This window comes from Mustelus asterias, chromosome 2, assembly GCF_964213995.1.
Source record: "Mustelus asterias chromosome 2, sMusAst1.hap1.1, whole genome shotgun sequence".
NCBI classification, from domain to species: Eukaryota; Metazoa; Chordata; class Chondrichthyes; order Carcharhiniformes; family Triakidae; genus Mustelus; species Mustelus asterias.
Genome location: NC_135802.1, coordinates 18,253,078 through 18,267,085, shown reverse-complemented (window position 1 = coordinate 18,267,085; position 14,008 = coordinate 18,253,078). Strand labels below are relative to the sequence as shown.

Here is a 14,008-nt window from a genome sequence, read left to right as displayed (position 1 = left end):
GAACCTTTAGAATTGTTTGTGTCACAGCTTTAGATACTTGTCTTTGAGCCTTTTAAAGAAGATAATAGATTATTGGGTAGTAAGGGAACTAAGGGATATATGAATAGTACTGGAAGGTGGAGTTTAGGTAATATAAATGATCAGCCAGGATATTATGGAATGTCAGATCAGGCTCAAAGGACACTCCACCCCTATTTCTTAGGTTCCATGCCCTGTAAGCTCAGCAGTGTACAAAGCCAACTACAATTAGATAAATGATTGGCATACTGTTTGGCTGAATCTTTACGATGACCTTTTTGATTTTTAAGTAATATGACTAAGGTTTATACTTGTAATGGAAGATTACAGAGCATTATGCTCATGTAGCAAAAGCCTCAAACCTCCATCGAAAAAAAGAGTGCTGCTTATTCAGTAGCCGTCAACCTACGGCCTTAACGATAATAGGGTGGAAGTAAAGATCGGGATATTCAAACACTCAAGTTATAAAAAAACTTAACTCGACAACAGTAAGGAAATGATTACAGTCTCTGTTCTATTTCAGTGATTATGATCTGATCTTGTAGAGTCATAGAGGTTTACAGCATGGAAACAGGCCCTTCAACCCAACTTGTCGATGCTACCCCTTTTTTTAACCCCTAAGCTAGTCCCAGTTGCCCGCGTTTGACCAATATCCCTCTATACCTATCTTACCCATGTAACTTTTTAAAGAACGAAATTGTACCCGCCTCTACTACTACCTCTGGCAGCTTGTTCCAGACACTCCCCACCGTCTGTGTGAAGAAATTGCCCCTCTGGACCCTTTTGTGTATCTCCCCTCTCACCTTAAACCTATGCCCTCTAGTTTTAGACTTCCCTATCTTTGGGAAAAGATATTGACTATCTACCTGATCTATGCCCCTCGTTATTTTATAGACCTCTATAAGATCACCCCCTCAGTCTCCTACGCTCCAGAGAAATAAGTCCCAGTTTATCCAGCCTTTCGTTATAACTCAAACCGTCAAGTCCTGGTAGCATCCTAGTAAATCTTTTTCTGCACTCTTTCTAGTTTAGTAATATCCTTTCTATAGTAGGGTGACCAGAACTATACACAGTATTCCAAGTGTGGCCTCACCAATGTCTTGTACAACTTCAACAAGATGTCCCAACTCCTGTATTGAATGGTCTGACCAATGAAACCAAACATGCCGAATGCCGCCTTCACCACCCTGTCCACTTGTGACTCCACTTTCAAGGATCTTGGCTAATCTATTTGCTTTGTATATCAACTTATAGCTGTAAAGTATCCTTAATGAAAAATTAAAATTCACAGTAGAGGTAGCTAAGGGGAAAGGATGATGAGCAGCGAGGTAATGAGGAGGGGCAATGAAATTCTGGCCAAAAAGCTTGCTTTTGAAAAAATTTTAAAAGCTATGGAGGTGCCGTCACCAAGAACATATTGGGTGGGATTTTCCAGCCGCGCTCGCCCCAAAACTGGAATATCCCACCCCAGGTCAACTGACCTTTGCATGGTCGTCGTGTCCCCTCCCCACGCGCTATGATTCCCGTGGCAGGTGGGATGGGAGAATTGCGGTGATCAACCGTTTTCATCTCCTGTATAAATTGAAAGAATAGGTTTCCCCTCCATAAGCAGGAATAGATGGGCATTGTTTGACCTGTTGATTCATGTAATTTCAGGATATGTGTGTTGTGTGTGGAAGCTTTGGAAAAGGTTCTGAAGGACGACTACTTGTTTGCTCTCAGTGTGGCCAGTGTTATCACCCCTACTGTGTCAGTATTAAGGTAAGAGATGTTCCTGCTTGACTTGAATCTGAAGGATGAAGCTTAAGTTGTGAAATTTTTAACCCAAGTTACTGGACTGGTGCTTAGTGATTGTTACTGGAGTAGCAATCCAGAGCTCTGGACTGATGTTACAGAGACATGAGTTCAAATCCCCCCCAGAGCAGCTGAAAATTTAAATTCAGTTAATTAAATAAATCTAGAATTACAAAAATGTGCCATTAGTGTTGACTATATAATTACCAGATTGTTGTAAAAACCCCTTCCAGGTAAAGCAGCAATTCACTTGCATTTTGTACAACTTGGTCTACTGTGTTCATTGCTTCCAATGTGGTCTCCGCCACAGTGGGGAGACTAAACGCAGACTGGGTGAGCGCTTTGCAGAACACTTTCACTTAGTTCACACATGACCCCGACCTTTTTTATACTTGCCATTTCAGTTCACCATCTTGCTCTCATGCCCACATTTCAGACCTTGGCCTGCTGCAATGTTCCAGTGAAGCCCAATGCAAACTGGAGGAACAACACCTCATCTTCTGATTAGACACTTTGCAGCCTTCTGGACTCAACATTGAGTCCAACAAGTTCAGACCATAAACTCTGTCCTCCATTTTGATTTTCTTTCCCCAATCCCCTCCCGCCACAGCTCCAGTCTGTAACTCTTTGCTTTCAGAGAGCATCGCCTTTTGTTCTGCTATTAACATGTTCTGCTATCTTACCTTTTATGTCACTATTAGCTTTAGTCTTTAACACAATCATTACCACTTTCTTTATTTTGTGCCCATCACATATTTGTCAAATCTCTCCTGAGCTCCCCCACCTGTCCATGACCTATTTGGCTTCATCTGTTCCACCCCCTCTTCAACATCCATCGCATTTCTACCTCTCTTCAGCTCTGAAAAAGAGTCAAATGGATTCATAACTTTAACTGATGCTGCTATACCTGCTGAGTTTTTGTAGCATTTTTGTGTTTATTTAAAATTTCCAGCATCTGCATGATTTTACCTTCATTATGTTGTAAAAACGCCTGACCTCTATGTGACTCCAGACCCACAGTGATGTGGTTGGCTCTTAATTGTCCTCTGAGATGTCCTGTCAAACCACCCAGTTGAACCAACCAGCTATGACAGAGTATAATTGCTGTTGGAATGTCCTCACACAGACTTCAGCACCTCAACCTTCTTGAGAATAGTTGGGGATGACGCCATTGGCACCCAAATCCCGTGAACAAATTTTAAAAAAAAGAAAATCACTACAACTGAGTGGAAGAATTCTCATCTTCCCTCTAAATGTTTTGCCAATTATTTTGAATCTATGATTTCTGATTATTTATTGATCCAGAGGGAATAGTTTATATTTACCTGTCCTATTAAAACCTCTCACTTGAAAATCTCTATTACGTCCTATTTTATCCTTCCCGGTCCCAGAATAGTCTCAACTTTCCGACCTCTAATCATCACAAAATGACCCTCACCTTTGACATTGCTCCTCTGGAACCCTTTACAATTTTTAGCAAAACTTGTTGCAGTAGGACTGCAAGTTATTGATTTTCAATAGATATATCTTTTTCATATTCTGAATTTTAAAAATTGATTATCTTGAACTGCTGAGGAAGGAGTGAAATGAGTCCAGCATTTAATCTGTAAGTTTTGACAACGTGCTTATTTACAAACTGAAATGTTAGTTTGCCTTTCAGCAACACTCCCCACATCTGCCCTTGGTAATTGAGATGAAGAGACATTCTCCCTGACAGGAAGCACACTTCAGTTTATGATCAACATTTGATATTTGCTGCATGAATCAATATCTTCATACCTGAGTATTAGATAGTGAGAAAATTGAATCAGATTTGTCGTCTGCAACTGAAGTAATTATGAATCACCATCTGAGGAAAGAGGAGAATTTATTAAAGCCAACCTCGCCCATGAAAGTTGCGAATCTTATTGCTGCATGTAATTTTCTTTAGCACTACACACAGATCGGTCTAGTAAAACAAGGGAAGAATTTGTTAACACTCTTCACGATTTGTTCAGCTAATACAGGCAACACTAATTGCTGCATTCCCCTGGTTGTATGCTGTTTCTTTAAGAGATTAACTAATTGATGAATTTAATTATCTCCCTGGCAGAAGGGGAATTTGGGTATATGGCTGTAGCAGAGGAAGATACAAGGATGGGAGAGGAGGAAGGCTGCAGGATTTGCTTTGGATGGTTCTATCAAAGAGCCAGTAGAGGGGGACTGGGCCGAATGGCCTCCTTTGTGAAACTTACATAGCTCTTTAGGTCTCAACTTAAGTTGCAAACATTCTGCTTTTCCAAAGCATCTTTGGTATCTCAACGTCTGCTTTGAATCAGAAGTGCTGACTGAAAATATCTTCATTGAGCCCTCGATAATACTGCTCTGATGTTGCCTTGCAGAGAAGGCCTTTTCTTTTATACTGTATACATGAACTCGTGTAAAAATCTAACCCATGGTTTTTGGCCTAAAAAAATGTTTTTTCATAAAGCCCATGTAAAAGTCAATCCTATTTTTCAGAGATCAAAGCCAAAGATTTCAGAACCAAAGTATAATCTCTACAGTCACATCAAAAACCTCAATTCATTATTCATTTAAAAGTTACACCTCCCATATTTCATCCAGCTCCTACTCGTTAATGAAGACAGGAAGAATGTAGATTGATCTTGATTTTTAAGAACCACAGAAACTGACAGATCAGAGAAGGGTAGTAAACAGTTTACATGAAAGCAGGATGCAGAGACCATCTTCCAGAACAACCTTCAAATAAATGAATGCCCAGGTCTTGCATATTCAATTATCGCCCTCAGCCTGGAAGGGGAGGTTCAGGCCATGCCATTCTAGCACTTGTGAGTGCTGACTCAGTGTGATTATGCTGCCTAGGTAAAGATCTGGGAGCTCTAAGTGTGACATCTTCTAACAACGCAACCCTCCCCTCTCCTTCCCCTGGCAACATTGAAACCACAGTCTCCTTCTGAAGGTGACGTATTATGCCAAGGTACAATTCTGCTGACAATTCAGAGGATTCGGAGGTCAACTGCATTGATTCCCTTGCAGCCCTGGTTAAGGTTAACTGTCTCAGTATAAGTCAGGGATTGAACCTGAAATATTTAGTGCACTTGGTATGATTGCATTTCTAGATGTACTTGCAAATATTTTTTCCTGTTTATTTAATTAGCATGTTTAAAATTTTCTCTGGCAGTATTCTTTGCTACAGAGGATTTTCCATATATATAGCTTACTTCTGATTCTTGTCAAACAGGGTTAGCCATTTGTTAGCCTTAACTGCTAATAGAGCAGCTTTTTTCACCTTTCAAGTGCTAATATATTTAGCTACAGACAGTGAGTATAGAAATATTTTCAAATTGGTGCTTATAATGTGTGGATGGCTAGCTTATGAATGATAGCAATGCACCAGGGTCTACTCTTCTACTAGGTACTGCCTCATGTTTCTAGTCAATAGGCTGAGGGTGTAGACTGCAACGTAAACTTGATGTGGAGGATAAGCATTGAGACTTTTTTCTTCTCCTGCACAGATCACCAAAGTGGTGCTGAGTAAAGGCTGGCGATGTCTAGAATGTACAGTATGCGAGTCCTGTGGGAAAGCCTCTGATCCAGGTCGTTTGCTTCTCTGTGATGATTGTGACATCAGCTATCACACCTATTGCTTGGATCCACCTTTACAGACAGTCCCGAAAGGTGGCTGGAAATGCCGATGGTACGTTCATTAGGAAAGATGATTATTCTTGTCAAAGTATAGTTGAAAACAATGCATATTAAAGCAATAACAGTAAAACAGGCAGTATATAGCTTATTTGGATAATTGTATATCCATGCTGAGAAATTTCTAATTGGGATATGATTGAATAAAATAATATTGGTAAAGTGAAGGTCGACACAAACATGAATTGCAGCAGTGGGGCATTACTAGTTTCTTTAAAAATTAGACTTTTATAAAGAAGCCTACTAATTTGGTCAGGTGTATATAAATCTAGGCTGCTGACAATTTGAAATGACAAACTCAATGTTGATGAAACTCAGCACAAATATTTCAAAAGGTTAATTGAAAATCATTTCAGTATTGCAGTTGAAGAAAACTATCAATATAATTTTCACCTTCTCAACAGATGTGCCTGAAATAACACCAGAGAAAGGTAGCAAGTTTAATGGAGGCATTGCAGAATTTACCAAAGCAAAGGCTTTTGCGCCGATCTTTATATTAATATATACAGGTAGCATAGAGGGTGCAACTAAAGTAACTTTAGTGAAGAATGAAGTCTGATTGATTACAGATTGGGAGGAAAGTGTGGAACTGGGCTCTTCGTGTTGCAACAGTTACATTTGGTGCTTTTGACAGGAGAGATATAGTTACCTGGGGATGTGCAAGCTGGAGGAACAGGCGCGTTTTTAAGTGAGGGGAAATATCTGATGTGGAGCAAATTATTGTGCTTGGCATCAACCAAATTGTTCACATTTTGGGCATGAGGTTGTGTGCCAGAGGTGGACCAATTTGTGGTAAAGTCAAATTGTTGAGCAGATAGGAAATTATTGGCATAAAGAATTGCTGTTTCTAATTCATATAGCTTGTACACACTTCAACATAATTGGCAATAAGGGTGCTCTTAAGTAGTTGTGCAGGTTAAAATCTATCTTGTGCTTTCCTTCAAGAAGACATTGATCCAGTTGACTTTGGGTCGAAAGGATGAGCCACAGGAATAACTACTTCCTCCTTTGGAAACATGAGCTTCTATGTCACAGGTTCCCAAACAGAGAGGGAGTGAGTACATTGAGGAAATAGGGCTGGATGATGGTGAGACAAATGAAGATTTGCTAGTTGTAATTCAGTGAGGCCTGTAGTAGTTATTTTCTCCACTGTTGGCAATGGAGTACTCCCCTCAGCTCTGGCCGATTCCTAATCTAGTTCTCTCCAAAATCCAGGAATTCCCCTGCCAACACTGCGGGCTTACAGACATTACCCGTACCCTTTAATTTAAGTGTTTTTCAGTAAAAGAAATGTTTGTTTTCTGTGCACCATCACTTTATTTTTGGAAGCGTGTGAGCCCTGGAGTTCTCAGTATTGTAGAGAAGTAAATAACAGATTCCTGACCCTACAATTCTGCTTCAGAAGTCTGTAATAAACAAAGTTTCATTCTCAAGGATAGTTAATTGGGAAGTAACTGGGTCTGGAAACTGAGATTGATTATTTTTCGCGAGTCCTTTTCAGCTGGGCTTGGGAGCATGTTATTTGGGGCTGTTGATGAGATATTTTTGAATTAAAACTTTGGAGTGAGTCTGCTGTTTCCTTCTGATTGGTCATGGGCTTGTAATTGGCCAGGACATACTCTCATGCACAGTAGGTTACACTGCAATATCAAGCAAGTTAAATGAACTTGCAATAATACTCTGACATTCAGGTACAAAATATTTGAAAATATTAAAAATGAAGGTGTACTTAAAGACGAGTTTGATTTTTATTTCTAAATAGTGTAGATATTTTGTGTTAAACAATTATCTTTCAACTTGAGAGACAAAAGTTAAGTTTATTTTTTAGTGTCACAAGTAGGCTTATGTTAACAGTGCAATGAAGTTACTGTGAAAATCCCCTAGTTGCCACAGTCCAGCGCCTGTTCGGGTCAATGCACCTAACCAGCACGTCTTTGAGAATGTGGGAGGAAACCAGAGCACCCGGAGGAAACCCACGTAGACACGGGGAGAATGTGCAAACTCCGCACAGACAGTGATCCAAGCTGGGAATCGAACCTGGGTTCCTGGCGCTGTGAAGCAGCAGTGCTAACCACCGTGCCGCCCCACAAGAATCCATTATGAAGGCCACTGAAGGCTTATTTAACTTAGCAACAAGATAGAAGTTAGCTTTGGGAAGCTCTCAATTTGCTTATAAATCGTAACCCACTAGTTTTCATGTTGTGCTCACTTTCTGTCCTGTTAAAATTAATATGTATTAATCAACAAAGTTGATCTAATGACAAATGTTCCTCATAATTTGGTTTAAGTACAACTATATGGATGTTATTTATATCGCGATTGTGAGTTTAAAATGTTTGACTATTCTTTCTTAAAACCAATTTTTTGGAGATGAAGTGGCAAGAAAATGGTTTTCTTTCTCCAAAAGCAACTCTTTGCTTAAGTTATTGCTGTTTCTGGGATATCTAACCTTTTTTGTATTTACTATTCAATCCTTAAGCACTGGACCATTGAAAGATTCTTCAAGATCTGTCTGCTGAGGTCAACCATATTCTTGTGTTGCAATCAGCCTTCTCTTAATTTTGTAGGTGTGTTTCTTGCATGCAGTGTGGGGCAACCTCACCTGGTTTCAAGTGTGAATGGCAGAACAATTATACACAGTGTGCTCCTTGTGCCAGCTTGGCTGTCTGCCCAGTCTGCAATAAGAACTACAGGGAGGAGGAGCTTATCATACAATGCCGGCAGTGTGACAGGTGGGTGCATCCAATATATTTCTAGCGTATGGACTGTATGAAGTGGTAAACTGAGACCGATGAATTATAATGAGTACATAACTATAATTACATACATCATAAATTACATACATCATTAACAAAGGATGCTGTCAAAAAACTAGTCCAGAAATGTCCATTGCTGTATCTTCGTGTCAATAGAGTAAGACATTTGAGCTAAACAGGGCACTTGCCACATGAAAGGTGTGTTGACATTCCTTGACAGAATCAGATATAAAATATTGTTCTTTCTGAAAGTGGTGGAATGAACACCAATATCGGAAAAGAGACTGCAAAATAAAAGGTAAAGCTGCAACTGCTGGAAATCTGAAATAAAAACAGAAAATGTGAGAAATACACAGCTGATCAGTCGGCATCTTTACAGAGGAAAGAGCATGTTACCGCAATTTGAGTGCAAGCACTTCATCAATTATCATAACATCTTTGCTCATGCAGCTATTGACTGACCTTTGCATTTCTATCACTTTCTGCTTATTAAAAAAACATAAATTGACTTGAGTTATTTTGCAGCAAAAAATTCTGTGTGCATATAATTATAGCAGAGCAAAGTTTGAATAGACCTGAGCTTCATATATTCTAAAACTAGAGGGCATAGGTTTAAGGTGAGAGGGTAGATATACAAAAGAGTCCAGAGGGGCCATTTTTTCAAAAGCAGAAGGTGGTGAGTGTCTGGAACAAGCTGCCAGCAGTAGTAGTAGAGGCAGGTGCAATTTTGTCTTTTAAAAAGCATTTAGACAGTTACATGGGTAAGATGGGTATAGAGCGATGTGTGCCAAATGCGGGCAATTGGGACTAACTTGGGGGTTTAAAAAAAGGGGCGGCATGGACAAGTTGGGCCAAAGGGCCTGTTTCCATGCTGTAAACCTCTATAATTCTACTCCCAGTGACTGCACTGAATGATAAAGTAGTGGCCAGTAAATAGTGCTGGCACAGTGGTTAACACTGCTGCCTCACAGCACCAGGACCCAAGTTCAATTCTAGCCACTGTCTGTGCGTAGTTTGCACATTCTCTTTGTGTTTGTGTGGGTTTCTTCCGGGTGCTGTGGTTTCCTCCCACACTCCAAAGATGTGCAGGTTAGGTTGATTGGCCATGCTAAATTGCCCCTTAGTACCAGGGGGGACTAGCAGGATAAACATGTGGAGTGACGGCAATAGGGCCTGGTTGGATTGCTGTGTGCAGACTCGATGAGCCAAATGGCCTCCTTCTGCACTGTAGGGATTCTATTCTATGACGCTATTCTGTGATAAATTAAGTTCAATACAGATAAATGTGAGGTAGTACATTCTGGTAGGAAGAATAGCGAGGTCACTTATTCCTTAGAAGATGTTGGGGGAGGGTGGAGGGGAGGTGAAGGCTGACAGAGATTCAGATTCAGAGAGAATATTTCCTCCTGTGAAGAAGGGCATAACTAAAGGCCATTCATATAAGATAGTTGCAAAGCCATCCAGTAGGGAGTTGAGGAGAAACTACCCAAAGAGCAGTAAGAATGTGGAACTCACTAATGTGGGGAATAGTTGAAATGAATAGTATGAGAATAATTGGGAATAGGTTTGAGTGGAGCAGAAAAACCGGCAAGGATCACTTGGACCATATAGTGTTTGTTCGAGATATCAGCCACCAAAGATGTTCCGTTCATAATGCTTTCCGTTCTTCTCTCATCAACCTACATTGTAAGCCCTGGAAGACCTCTCTAATTCAGACATCTCATTGCCATGCTCCCCACGTCCAACTTAGGATTTACAGTACAGAAATAGAATCTATGTAACCCTTTGTGATGAGAGGTCAACCACTACTTGTGCTGGATGATTTTTACAATCTGGAAGGACCAGAAAAACAAACTAATGAGTCAAATTGTGTCAGAGTTGGTGGGTAAATGGTGGTATTAAATAACATTGGATTCTAGAATTGAATACAGTGAACCAATTGACCTACGGGTTTGTCTTTCAGTTGCCTTTACCTTCTCCAGTATAGTGGAAGCAGCTATCTATTATTACTTAAATTGAGGGCACCAGTTTAATTTGCGTCTACAATTTTCTCTTCCATTAGCCTAACTATCTACAATTACAGCTTGTGCACTCCTGTTCATTCATTTGAACTACTTGCTGTCTTAAGGATGCAGCAAAGGGACAAGCAACTTACTTTTTAACTGCTTAAACTCCAGTTGCTGTACCTTCAACCGAGAAATTGTGGTTTTGGCGACAGCCCACCTGTTTCTCCCCACACTTCTCTAAAATCGTCCATTAAATTAGAAGTTGGAACAATATCTAGTAATACTACAGCTGCAAATGGGGGAGGGAATTTAAATTTGGAATAAAAATCTAGCATCGTAATGGGTGAACCTGCAATCAGCAGAATTCTTGTAAAGTCCCATCTGGGTCACTATTGTCCTTTATGGAAGGTATTCTTTGGCCAAGCCTACATGTTTTGTGTGTTCAAAGCTATTAAATGCTTTTCAATTGTGAGGTAGGCCAATGGTAAATGTTATTGTTTCTGTACATAGAAAAATGTGAATGAAAAAACAAAGAGTTTGAATTATTTGCTCGTAATCCAGAGGCTCAGGCTAATGCTCTGGGGGCATTAGTTCAAATCCCACCACAGCAGCTGATAGAATTTAAATTAAATTAATCTGGTATATAAAGCTAGTCCTAATGGTGACGGTCATAAAGATCCACCTAGTTCACTAATGTCCTTTTAAGGGGGGAAATCTGCTGTCCTTATCTGGCATGGCCTACATGTGACTCTAGCAATGTGGTTGACTCTTAACTGTTTAGCTCAGTGATTGGATGGCTGGCTTGTGATGCAGAACAGCACCAACAGCGTGGGTTCAATTCTTGTATCGGCCTGCCTTCTCAACCTTGCTCCTCGCCTAAGGTGTGCTGTCATCAGGTCAAATCACTACCAATCAGCTCTCCTCCTCAGAGGGGGCAGCAATCACTGGACATCTGGGACTATGGCGATTTTACTTTATCTCTGAAATGTCCAGTTGAAGGCCATTTTGGAATGGGCAACGAATGGTGGCTTTGCCAGTGATACCCACAATCCGTGACTGAATAAAAAGAAAAGAATCATTACGATAATGAACCCTGTCCCAACTTGAAATTCATCTTCAGGATGTAGCTGTGACTCATTTCAAAGTTAAGAATAGGACAGAAGGGAATATGAAATGCTTGGAACAGTCAATTGGATAGTTCCAGCCTTTTAAGAAGATCTTATACATTGCTCTCGTACTCCTTAATAAGACACATGCCAATTTAGAAACTTAAGCCATAGCCGACAGGAGTCCTGAATAGACAGCAGCTGAAGAATGAACCTAATTGTGAACCAGTGATGTGTGAAAGCAGATATTTACATGGCTTTGCATTTTATTTGTTGCTAAATGCTTCACTTGTAGGGATGAAACCTTAAGTACCTACACACTGAAATCATAAACTATTTGATGCATTTTTGAATTAGTTTAAGGCTTTGCTACCTGGAAGACTTTTTTTTTAAACACATTATGGGTAGTTTCACAAAAAATGCATTTTCAGTTTTGAACAATTGAAATAGGTCATTATTTATTCAAAGGTTTTTTTAATTCACTCCTGGGATGTGCGCATTACCGGCTAGGCAAGATGACCAAGGTTGGAACCTTGAATATTGAGGAGATTTGACTAGGAAGCCAACAAAAACTGGTGTGCTAGCTCTGTTAATTAGGTACAAAGAGGAGAAATGACCTTGTTTCAAAGAGCAAGATGTAGAATCAATTTGGGTAGAGATAAGTAAGAGGTCACTTGCAGGGGTAGTTTATCAAGCCCCTAATAGTAATTACACTGTAGGATAGAGCATACAATAAGAAATACATGGTGGTGGAGGGTGTAAGAAAGGTACCAAAATAAACATGGGTGATTCTAATCTACATGTAGATTGGGTGAATCAGATTATCAAAGGTAGCCAAGAAATGAATTAATAGAGTATATTTGGGACAAATCTTTTTAGAATAGTACATCCTACCACCACCCAGAGAGCAGGCTATTCTAGACCTAGTAATGTGGAGTGAGACAGTATTAATCAATAATCTCATAGCGAAGGAACCTCCTAGGTCACAGCAATCATAACATAATAGAATTTCATATTCAGTTTGAAGGCAAGGAGTGTTGTCCAAAGAGTAGTCATTTAAACATGAATAAAGGTAGTAAATGGCTATGTAGACAGAGTTGGCTAAAGTGAACTGGGAAACTAGGTTAAAAGGTAGGACAGTAGAGATACAGTTAACTCTTAGCAAAGATAATATCAGTGTAAAAGATACTGTAGGAGAAAGAAGCATCATTCATGCCTAAATAAGAAAGGGGATCAAAGGATAGAATTCTGTGGTGAGTAACTCATCTCCTGACTCCCAAAATGTGTTGACCATCTACAAGGCAGAAGTGTGATGGAATACTCTTCACTTGTCTGCATGAATACAGCTTCAACAACATTTAAGGAGCTCAACACCATCCAGGGCAAAGCCATCACACACCTGACTTAATTGGCACCTCATCCATAAATTACTCCCTCCACTACCGATACTGTGATTCACTACAATAGTGAAGAGAGATTGAGCAGTTTAGGCCTGTACACTCTGAGTTTGAAAGAATGGTGTCGTTCTCCACAATGGTGCCATTGCCAGCTTCTACCCTTTCCTTCTCCACTTCACTGCTGTTCATTGCCACCCATTTCTTTCACTACTCCTTCCCTCTTGTCCCCTCATAGTTGTCCATACCCCTCAGCCATTCACTCCCCCAGTGCCAGACAGTCCATCTTGTCCCCGTTAATGAAATCAGATATTCTGGCCTGGTCAACTGACATGAATGAGAAAAGGGAAGCACTGGAAAAACGGCCAATTCTACTGGCTCCAGAACTGTGTTTATTTTGACAGTGAGGGGTTGAGAGTGGAAATGTGTACAAGTCAGGTCTGTGTCCATTTCTCCCTTGTGTATTCCCTTTGGATGTTTACGGACATTGACACAATATAAATACCTGTTCTACAATACTTTTTTTCAACATCTGATTTGTGATTGTCCTTATTTTCTAGATGGATTCATGCTATTTGCCAGAACCTGAACACAGAAGATGAAGTGGAGACCGCAGCGGATAATGGCTATGACTGTTTCACATGTAGGCAATATGCAATGGCCTCTCCAGGTAAAAGTTGCAATTTTAAACCAGTTTGCTTAATGGGTTTTTTTCTTAAAAAGCCTTAAAATTGTAACTTGGAACTTGGACTTGTAAACAAAAACTTGATCATTTTTGATAACTTTGTGCTGAATTCAGTCTGAGTGACTGTAAGAAAATACAAATATGCTAACAGGTTTTTAATTTCTTTTGTCCCAGTGACTACCTCAGAAGGGACTGAGTTATCTTTGGTAACACCTCAATTTATTGTAAAGACGAAAGAACCAGGTAAATTGCCAGATTTGGAAGTGAAATACTTGATCTGCACTTTCCTTCCCCACTCCAATTTTCTCCCCTTCTGTCATAAAGTTGAGGATTTGCATAATTCCAGAGGAACCAGCAGCAGTATGAGTGAGTGGGCGAGGATCTGGCAGATGGAGTATAACGTTAACAAATGCGAGGTTATTCACTTTGGAAGAAATAATAGCAAATTGGATTATTAATAATAATTGGATTATTATCTAAATGAGGGGGGATCTTATAGAGACCTATAAGATAATGAAGGGGCTGGATAGGGTAGAGGTGGAGAGAT

General features: G+C 40.0%; 1 protein-coding gene across 12 annotated transcripts in view; it reads left to right on the top strand.

Moving 5' to 3' along the window:
• The window catches only part of kmt2ca (lysine (K)-specific methyltransferase 2Ca), a 351,109-nt gene that overhangs the window by 212,141 nt on the left and 124,960 nt on the right, over nt 1-14,008 (top strand). For all 12 annotated transcript variants that reach the window (XR_013499876.1, XM_078232154.1, XM_078232144.1 and 9 more), the window contains 5 exons: nt 1,675-1,779; nt 5,328-5,509; nt 8,082-8,246; nt 13,337-13,446; nt 13,636-13,704. Coding sequence is in view for 11 of the 12 variants with exons in the window: in XM_078232154.1 (XP_078088280.1) it covers nt 1,675-1,779; nt 5,328-5,509; nt 8,082-8,246; nt 13,337-13,446; nt 13,636-13,704 (631 nt within the window). In the remaining variant the exon portion in view is untranslated. The remainder of the gene's footprint in view (nt 1-1,674; nt 1,780-5,327; nt 5,510-8,081; nt 8,247-13,336; nt 13,447-13,635; nt 13,705-14,008) is intronic.